General features: G+C 41.1%; 1 protein-coding gene across 7 annotated transcripts in view; it reads right to left on the bottom strand.

The window, feature by feature from the left end:
* Nucleotides 1-469: 469 nt before the first annotated feature.
* Nucleotides 470-10,817, bottom strand: part of epc1b (enhancer of polycomb homolog 1 (Drosophila) b) — a 63,206-nt gene continuing 52,858 nt past the window's right edge. For all 7 annotated transcript variants that reach the window (XM_061796311.1, XM_061796314.1, XM_061796317.1 and 4 more), the window contains 5 exons: nt 10,279-10,658; nt 8,895-9,022; nt 8,667-8,805; nt 5,338-5,698; nt 470-1,387 (listed from right to left, as the gene is read on the bottom strand). In XM_061796311.1, coding sequence (XP_061652295.1) covers nt 1,312-1,387; nt 5,338-5,698; nt 8,667-8,805; nt 8,895-9,022; nt 10,279-10,658 — 1,084 coding nt within the window. In that variant the 3' untranslated portion in view covers nt 470-1,311. The remainder of the gene's footprint in view (nt 1,388-5,337; nt 5,699-8,666; nt 8,806-8,894; nt 9,023-10,278; nt 10,659-10,817) is intronic.

Here is a 10,817-nt window from a genome sequence, read left to right as displayed (position 1 = left end):
CTTTTGTCTCATTCATCTTTTGATCTGAAACCCAAATGTCTTCAGTATACAACAAAAACAAAGGAATTTACCTTGCCGTTCCAATACTTTTGGAGGTGGCCATTTAAAAAAAATTTTTTTTTTTTTACCTCTGACAAATTTATTCTCAAGATTATTCATTAAAAATAAAATACTAGTAAGAATAGTACTTTACTCTGAAAAAAAAAAAAAAAACATTCTGGGAAAATAATTTGTTGAGATTACTGCATTACCTTTTGGGATCCCCCCCAGAAAAAGGATTCCTTAATTCCAGGAATACTTTTCCTGAATTATAAAAAAAACAACAAACATTACAACTTTTACCAGAATAATGATCAGAAAGTCAAAATAAAATACCTACATTAGTTTTAAGTCGATGACACACACAGCGTTTATTAATATAATAAAACAAAGGAAGCATACAAACAAAATAAAGGGAGCAGAGGCGTCATAATGCCCTGGATTTTTATTTCATTGAGTGACACTTGTTTTGAGGAGTCCATCCATCATCATTGCTGCGCACACAGGAGGGGCTGCTCACTGCCGTACACACAGAAAAACAACCCAACAAAAACTACAAGAAAAGCCGCGTTCAGTACCAAACTCTTCACAGAAGAGAAGATCAGCACACCGACGACCACATCTTAAAGTCGCAAAATTAGCGTTTTTCTTTTTGTAGTTTGAATGATTGGTCCTTTCCTGCTACATCCCAGCAGAGAAAAACAAAATGACATATTTCTTTAGCGTGAAGTCAAATTACAAATCAAATTAACAAAAAAATTTGGTACAAAAATATTTATTGTAGAAAAGACGTGAAATGGCAGTTGGGGTTTGGATGAAGGAGCGGTCACAACGAAGGATTGGACGTAAACGCGGAACAATAAATAGATGAGGGGTGGGTGAGTTGGTGGGGACCACGTTGAGACTGGTTGCAGCCGCTGCAGTTTGTCCTTTCTCTCAATTTTTTCCCCAACATTTCGAGTGCAAAACATCACAAAGGAACAACTGTGGATTCAAGTCATGTTATATACAAGAGGGGCGGGTGGGGCCTACAAATATTCAGTACTGTACATTTAATAATTGCCATATTAACAATTTACAGACAATCTCTTAACAGTAACAAATACTGTGTTCATATATACTTTAGGACAATCGGCTCCCGCGAGCTGTCGCCACACAGAAATCCAGTCAGTCCGCTCACGTTCAAGCCTAACGGACGATGCATAGCACCTTAAAAAAAACAACCAAAAAAAACCCCGAAAAGAAACGTGTTGAATCCCTTGTGTGGGCGGGCTACGTCACCTCCATGGCCATTGTGTTCTCAGACAGGCTGTTGAGTGGTGCCGCCTTGTCCTGCTCATGGTTGTCCCTGTGGAACACAATGCTAGAGTTAGCGTTATCAACAGTAGCATGCTATGACAAGAAAGGAGCCCGGTGAATGGCAATGAATATTGCCAAAGCAATGTGTATGTTGTAAAAGTAGTCATCTGTACACATCTGGGGAACTTTTGACCTGATGTATGTGTATCTAAGATTTAGTGATGAAAAAAGAGGATATTTTATACACGAAACATGTTTTTTTTGTAAGGACAATTTATGAAAGTAAGGTTGTACAGTGGCGCCTTGAGATACAAGTGTCGGCCGACTTGGAAATTTTTCGCTAAACAAGCAGTTATCTGGCCGATTTTTTGGTCTGACTTCTGAACAAAAATTTAAGATGCGAGCGAAAAGACAGTGGAGCAAACTCTGCAGTGATGCTGATTTTGTATCGGTCCGTTGTGGCGATGAAGGAGCTGAGACGAAAGGCGAAGCTCGATTTACCAGTCCATCTACATTCCTACCCTCACCTATGGTCACAAGCTGTGGGTCATGACCGAAAGGACAAGATCGTGGATACAAGCGGCCAAAATTAGTTTCCTCAGAGATAAGGTGAGCTTATCGGCTATCCGGGGAGGGGCTTAAAGTCGAGCCGCTGCTCCTCTGCATCGAGAGGACCCAGATGAGGTGGCTAGGGCATTTGGTTAGGATGCCTCCCGGACACCTCTCTGGTGAGGTGTTCCGGGCACGTCCCACTGGGAAGAGGCCCCGGGGACGACCCAGGACACACTAGGGAGACTGTGTCTCTCGGTTGGCCTGGGAACGCCTCGGGATCCCCCCCGGAGGAGCTGGACAAAGTGGCTAGGGAGAGGGAAGTCTGGGCTTCCCTGTTTAAGCTGCTGCCCCCGCGAGCCGACCTCAAATAAGTCGAGGAAAATGGATGGATGAATAAGCTTTCACACAGGCTGAAGTGTATATAAAAAGTAGTGCTCGGACTCTGGGTGTACATCCCTACTTGCTACTCGTGAGGACATGCACGAATGACTAGCCAATTAGATTCAAATTGTGACCCCTTGTAATTTTGAAAAATAGATGACATCCAGTGACTGAAAAATCCAATGTGCTTATTTGAAAACTATATAAACTTTACTAATATTCAGTTTCGCATTTGTGTATATTGCAAACAAACGTGTAGCTCAGCTTTTCACTAAAAGATGGCAATGCTAGCAGCTGAATCTAAAAAGGTGTCTGTGTGTTGCACAATGTGTGTATTTCCATTTAATTTCGTATGGAACAAAAATGTAACAGTACAGTGAAAACAAAAACAAACAATTTCAATATGCTGGACGATGCATTTCCCTCAAAAAAAAAAAAAAAAAGGCTGAAGAAAATGGCATCATACACTGCAGGATGCAGCCCCCCCATCTACTAAACAGAGGATAAGTCCACGCCTGCGGGGATGCGCAGAAGCACTAAGTCAAAATGGCGGTGCCCATAAACAGGCATGCAAACAATCGTGGCAAGTTGCAGCTCTCGTCAGAATAAAGTAGTATGTTCTTTGATTTGTTGTGCTTTGAAATCTAAAATTCTTATAGAACGTTGGTTTATTTTCCACTCGCGACTTGAGTCGACTCACAACTCACTTGTTCGTAGCACTAATGAAAAGCAAATGTGTTGTGTTTTACAATAATACTTAACTCTATTTATAACTGGAGATGAAAAAAAAAAAAGGCTTTTGCAGTCAATGTGCGCGAGCAAAAAGCGTCTTGCGTGGGGCACAGAGTGAATAAGAGCCCAGCTAACATATATAGTATATATATATATTTTTTACACATTCACAAAAAACATGCATAGAAGGTTAATTGATGACTAAATTGCCCGTAGATGTGAATGTGAGTGCGAATGGCTGTTTATTAATGCGCCATGCGAGGCTGGTGACCAGTCCAGGGTGTACACTGCCTCTCGCCGAGAGTCAGATGAGATAGGCTCCAGCATGCCCACAACCCTAGTGAGGGTAAATATGGAAAATGGATGCATGGAAAAGAAAATGTTACAAAAAAATATATTTTAGGAGGCTGAAACAGATTAATGGCATTTCATAGCATGGCATTTCCATTAATGTCAATTGCAGAAGTTGATTTAAGATAATAGGTTTATTGAGTTACAAGTAGAGATGGACGATTTTGGAAAAATTACAATTATTTTGATTGGTATTGAAATCACGATTAATAAACACGATTATTCGTTGATTTTTGAAACTTAGTATTTATTTAACTAACAAAACAGCTTTAAATACACCTAAAAGAACCAGGAAATAAATTAGTAACAAGTAGAATAATGCATAAAAAAATATGAAAAAAATAAAAATACAGCGAGGGCTAAAAACAGAACACTTGGGGTAACTATTTGTCTTAAATTATTTAAAAAAAATATATTCAATATTCTGGCATTTAGCAAATAGTAATAGCAATCCTAATTGACCTAAATCATGAAAATTTTAGTCTGATTTCATGTTAGACAGACGGGGGAAAAAAGCACCTGTCTTTTTACACAAAGCCATGACTGTAATTTGCTGTCCACACCTTGGCCTCTTAGAGGCAGTGTGGTGCGATGCATGAATGGAGCTGCAGATTTACAATAAGCTAAGAAAATATTGTACCGGTTATAGTGTTGCGCCAAGGATGTATACCAGTACCAAACTAAGGTATTTTTACATAAAAAAAACAGTACGGTACCGTTTTTTTTAAAGTACCGGTATAAAAAAAAACAAAACAAAAAAAGGCACGCCAACTGTGTCTTAAAGGACAGGAAACAGAGAGCTGACGGTCAGCCAATAACTGCCTGTCTGCCAACAAGTTACAAAAGTGTGGAGGGAGGCTTCTGTACGTCTTAGTGTGCGTGCCTGCGCGACTATGTGTGAGCCGCTGGGAGCAGCAAATGGCATGCTACCGAGCTGTTGCAGAGTGCCGACTCCACTTCCTCATGGAGAAACAAAATGCAAGCAGCATCATTTGCAACGATTCGCTACCACTCGTTCTTAAGCGGTGCTCATACATATCTTAGCATGCGTTAGCATACATTAGGAGACCAATCCGTAAATCGGGAGTTGGAGAAGAATAAAAATCGACCAGAATGCAAAAGGGTAGCCCACTTAATATGCAACTGGACCAAAAAGGTCCACTGTTTTGAGTGTCGTGGCTCCGTACGCAATGAACAGCAGCAATAGCAGCCACTGAGTGGGTGCAAATGTATTGTTTACAATGGAAGAAATCAAAGACAAATACATGAATACTGCATACTAAAAGCTTGTATTATGTATAAGCATATATAATTCTAAATAGAATACAGAGCTGCAACCTACAAAAATTAACTTCGATACATATTTTATATAAAATCAGGCAGTCATTGATCTAATATTTTAGAAAATGACTTCAAATGGGCTAATTCCTTCATTACATTTTTCAAGATTATCCTAATGTTCTGAAATAATAAAAAGGTATTTGAAGTTGTGTTTTCATTCCACTGGTTTTACTGATGTTTTAGATTTTTGCCATGGATACGTTATAGTACACAGTATCAAGGTATTTTATGTAGGTATAGTATCACAGTCAGAATTTTGACACCACGAGTACTGATCTTTTGTTTTTAGTAAAGTTCAATACCAATAGTCTGTCATCTTTTTAGGAAATGAAGGACACAGGTAAGTGCAACTGTAGCGGTATGAAGGATTCTGCTGTAAAAGCAACAATGGCATTTGTTACCACCCCAGAGTTTAAATATCGCTGGAAGTTGGGTTTGCATTGCGCTTGTTTTCTTTCCATCTGCACTGATAGTCTAATGAGTTTGATGGAGCACCAAAAACATCTATCACTAACCAGGACATCTGTAGCCAGAGGCTGAACTGCACTGTTTGTTCACAGAGTAATAGTTTTTAAGCACCTGTTTTGGGAGAACAATTAATGTTTTTACTTCTGGGCAAGTTTTTCTTTTTGTCAATTTCACCTGGGCACAATGTCCAGCGGCGAGGCTGCAGTGGTCGATGGGACCTTGGGCTTCTGACAGTTGGCGGCGGCGTGCGCCAGCTTTAAGGCGGACGCCGACATGGTGCTGCTTAGCGTTCGGGGGGCGTGTAGCCGTTTTCCAGCGGGCACGGCCAGGCGGAGGCTATTGCCCAACGAGACCTGAGTGGCGTTAGTGGTTGTGGGGCTGGCGTGGTGGACCGTGCCGTTGTTGCTGTGGGTGCTGCAGGCGGTGGTGGCGCTGCCTGGGTGCAGGGAGGCGGCGCTGGACAGGGTGGCAGGCGGGGCCGGTGCGGCCAGGGAGGGGGACGCTGTGCTGGATAGGTGCAAGCCCTTGTAGACACCTAAACAACAACAAGAGGAGTTGTGATAACACCAGTGCTTATGCTAACAATAATAACCATGAGGTCTGAAGGAGCATCCTTGTTTATGTGAGCACCACCCGCTAAAAGCCCCTTTCACACCACCAGAGGTGTAACAATTAATCAAATATTTTGAAAATTGATTCATCATTTTCAGACCTTCAAATTAAAATTCAGGCTCTCTACAGTACAGCAAGTATTGTCAGATTTTTGCAGTCCTCCATGAAAGCAGACCGAATATCTTTGAGTTTGATCAAAACAAGACATTTGCAGACATCTGCTTTTATTTTGGAAAACAAAATTTTTGCCTATTATCTAACATGTTACTGACCAAACGAGAAACTGAATCATGTTTGCACTGTCAATTTGAAATAAAGACTTGTTTTGTATAAAGGGATGGAAATTACTCAAGTAATTGAATCATAATGTTTGCATTTTCTGCACTGTCAATTTGAAATAAAGACTTGTTTTTGTATAAAGGGATGGAAATTACTATGACTTGTTTAATCCGATTCATTGATTAATCAAAAACACTCACCAGATTAATTGATTTCGAAGATAATCTTGAGTAGCAGTCCTACACACTTTCCTTAATATAAAATTTGGAGACTGCCACTTCCGCCCAATTTCGGGCCACCTCTGACCCTAAAAAAATCTGACATAAAAATGGTTATCTGACAAGCGTTGCGCGAGTTGGGTTATGTTCAACCACACCGCGCTGCATCACAAAAAGTTGGAAGTCACTCCAAAAACCGTAAAATGTTCTTTCCTACTGCCAATGTGTCAAGACGATTTGTGGATTTTAAACCGGGTCAATCTGGTTTCTATTTTAACCAAGCATGTACAATTTAGCAGATTAAATGTATTTTAAACAAGCGTTACACATTGGATGTTTTGGCATTTTTAGAGACGTTCTAGGAAGACAAGTTATTTTTCAAGATGAGGTGGCAAGTGAGAGTGTTTTTAGACAAAGAAAATGAAAGAGTAAAATACATGTAAATAGTTTATTTTTTATTTTTTTATCTACTCATACGAATAGGGCATTGTCATCACGATGTACAGGCGCGCAATAGTGACATTGCAGGGTCTGCTGTAATGTTGGTGTATACAGTGAATCAACTGTAATATTAAAAGTGACCAGCAGACGACCTGTTTGGACATGCTCAAAAGATTAAAATATTGTACATTTACTGCATTTCCTATTTCACTCTCCAGGATGAAAGTAGGCAGGCATGCTGTAGCTGCGTGAGTGCGCGAGGTGCCTTCAGGGATACTGTGTAAATGTATTATTTTGTAATACAGTGCATAATTGTAAAAATGGATTACTAGGGAAATTATTTGTCCATTCACCATCGTTCTTGTCATACTGTGTTGCGTTTTAAAAATTTTTTTTTTGCACATTGAGAAAAAAAAAACAAAACCCAAACACGAAGCAACAAGTTTTTCCTCATGTTTTTGAGATTGTAGGGTGAAAGCTGCAGCTGGCTATTAGTGTGGACTGAATGAGTAGCAACAATGGGGAAATCAAATGGCAGTATTTTGAGTGTAAGAGCCCGTCAGCAACATATTGAAAAAACCAAAACTAGGAACTTGAGAACTTAGTACAAAATTTAGTATTCTGAACTGAACCACTTCATTTTTGGAAAGATGAACAAAACTGAACTAGTTCGGATAGAAAATGAACTTTCCCAACACTGATCCTGAATTATTTCACATCGCACTATATATTGCAGGTAAAAAAAAATAAATAAATAAATAAATAAATAAAAACCACAATGTAATTTTTTCCAATATTGTGCAGCCCGACATAAGAATGACACTACCTCCGTCCCCATTTGAGCCAGGAAAAACTAACAGTAAGGGCCAATCCCAATTCTACCCCTTGGCCCTTGTTTCACCACTTAACCCTTGGTTTTGCACATTCACGAGAACAAAGGGATGTCCCAATTCTCTGTAAGACTTAAGGTCGCATTATACTCCCGCTTGCGTGGCCAACAGCGCCCGCATTGCATCACGTGACCGACGCATTGGGCCGTGCGGCCCCAATGTGTCACTTGACGCGCACACGGCACAAATTGTTGCTGCGCGTAGAATGCCGTGGAGATCATCTCTCGTGATTGGTCTGTTTTAGTCATATGCTGTGATGATGTACTCAGCGGGCTCCTTGGTTCTACATACAATCTACGCCGCCGCCTTCTTGATCGATTTTGCAGCATAATTAAACGTATCATCTGGTCATTCAGGTCCATTTGTTCTAGCACACTGTTCAACGGTCACTAATGTTGTTGCTTTGTTCCTTGTTACTGAAAGGAAAGGAAAAACGGCTACCGGAAAATGGACAAAAAAATGCAGAGGGAACTCCACCCTGTGGTGTCCAAGCCAATACCAGCCGTAGCGACACTCCCGACTTGGAGAAATGCAGTGCATTTTCAAAACTGCGCACGTGGGTTGTTTAGCATCTTGACATAAACCAGTCGCACGAGTGACGCAACTAAACCTGAAACTAGTGAACACATGACAGTTGACTTACCTTCACACAAATGCCAACTTGCAAGGAGGGGTGGAAAAAATAAAATAAAAAATAAAGTGACCCTTGGTTTTCTTATCAGGGAAACATTTTGAAGTGCCATCTATATTGTTTTATTGAACCACAAACATCAGGCAATTTTCAAAGACAAAGTAGATTGTCCTGGCTGCTGTCTTTGTCAAATAAGAATACAAAGAGGAAGTGAATATTTGGGGGAATGCTGATAATGATAGCCCTAATTTTTTTTTAGAACATGTTTTATAAATTTTAGCACAGCTTGGCGGTGCTGACGTGTGGACGTTTATTTGTGATGCCCTGATATTACTTTGGGTTGACTCGTATAAACTTCCAGCTCAACTTTTATTTGACACACAGTTTCAAAGCTTACATTGTTTCCAGGTGTGTTGAACAAGGAGGACGTACCTGAGGGGGACAGGATGCCGTTGACTCCGCCACCCAGACTGAGCTCCTCCTTGGTCTTCAAAGCCAGAATTTGCTCGGCGGTGACAACAGCAGAGGCGGCGAACTGAGCTCCAGCCTGGTCCAACGTGTTGGCCGACACCTGTGTGTGTGTGTGTGTGTGTGGGGGGGGGGGGTTGTGTTTAGAGCACCAGCGTGGTACTGTGAGCAGGAGTTGGTCATTGTCAGTACCTGTGTTGTATTTGTGCTGTGGGCAGTGGTGGCTCTGTTGGCTTGAAGTTGCTGCTGCTGCTCCAGCTGCTCCTTCTGCATCCGCATCAACTCGTCCTGATGAAGCTGGAACTGCTCGGCAGTCAGGGCTGACACACGCAAAGAAGTTGGTTACATACATGAACGAGCACTAAGAGCATCAAACGCTCTTCTTAATGTTACGTCACACGTGATCACAAAAACGATATGGACGGCTGTGTAAATGCACACTTCAACAAGACATTTCAGTGTGGTTGACCATAACACAACTGAGTAAAGTAGTTGAAATAAAATACCGCAATTTCTCGAGCATAACGCGCACCCATGTATAATACGCACACTCAAAGTTGATCTAAAAATTCTGGAAAACCCTTCAACCTATGTATAATGCATTTTAACAATGCATGATTTTGCTTCTACCCATATGATCAATCAATCATGAGCGTTTCGGAAGTACTGTATACAAATGTAAACATTGGATGGACGAGGATAGAAGTGTCAAAATGTGTCTTCACATGAAAACAGTCAGTGGCACTAAAAGGTTTGGGGACCGCTGCCTTTTTGAATTATGTATTCTGCATTGTAGTAATGTCAGTGCAATGTAAATATTTGTATTGATTTAGTAATTCATTTATTCTTTGAAACAATATTAATTTGCTCAATTGCAATGCCTTGATTTTACTGAAGTTAGTACTCATAGCCATAAATTGTACGAATAATTTAGTGCTATAATATTGTGATCAGATCAGTGATTGGTTATCAGTTTATTTAAACTCGCTATTTGGTGATCGGCCCCAAAAATCCTTATTGTGTAAAGCCGACTATATACTGATTTAACTACAACCGTAAGGCTTGGTGGTGTCCGTCAGCCGGACGGGTCTCACACTTATAGTTAAATCCTGGAAACTGATATTTCTATATGCTCAAGGGCACTTTTTATTGGCTGTCACATCAACATTGCGACACAGTTTACCTGCAATGTTTGAAGGTTGGCAACTCATGAAAAATCATTGCCAAACCCCACACACTGCGCTACAATTCAGTCATTAAATTAATCAAAATTGACCTTTTCTTTCAATTCAATTATTGATTATTAAGCACTGGTAGTGTAGTGGTACATCCTGTTACCACTCATTCAAACGGTGTGGGTCGTAAATCTGACCAGTGCCAAATATAGACTGTTCTGTGTTACATAAATTTTAACCTTATACTTTATTCATTTAGTCTTTTTTTTTTTTTTTTTTTTTAAACCTCAGCTACAAATAAATGTGGTTTATCTGTCAGTTTTAAAAACCCAACGTGGTATTTGAACACAAAGGTTTGCCAACCACCGTCTTAAACCAACTCAAGCACACACAGGACTTACCGACATGGGGCGGCGGTCCAGGCCGTATGACGCGCTGAGCTGGCATCCGCGTGTTGGCGAGCGGCCGCTTAACACATCGACAGAGCCTACGGAACAGTGGGTGGGCGTTGTCAAGCTGGTGCAGCTGTAGCGTCCGTGGCCGGAAGTGGCGCCACCGGCATGCCTTTATGCTCAAAAGAATCTGACTGAGGTCCGAGGGCGGCGAGGAGGAGCTTCTGTCTGAGGTATTTGTTGGCGAGGTACTGTCAAACTTGCTGGCGGCCGGCAAGCGAGGGGCCGGTGAGCGTGAGCCTGGCGGGGGTGGTGCGCAGTCCAGCATCTTCGGGTCCAGTTCATGGAAAACGTTGTTAAAGTCTGAATGTGCTCGGTCCAGTAAGACCCTGAAAGGAAAGGATGCAATCGTCATGACGCTTGGTAGTAGTATGACACCAGTACCACCAGACTATCAGTAGTCTGTTCATAAACCACCCCTGGAAATTTTATGTATTAAAAAATAAAAAAAATACACAGATCACCATTCAAAACATACATACACATAT

Source organism: Phyllopteryx taeniolatus, chromosome 14 (assembly GCF_024500385.1).
Source record: "Phyllopteryx taeniolatus isolate TA_2022b chromosome 14, UOR_Ptae_1.2, whole genome shotgun sequence".
NCBI classification, from domain to species: domain Eukaryota; kingdom Metazoa; phylum Chordata; class Actinopteri; order Syngnathiformes; family Syngnathidae; genus Phyllopteryx; species Phyllopteryx taeniolatus.
This window is presented reverse-complemented; position numbering and strand designations above follow the sequence as displayed.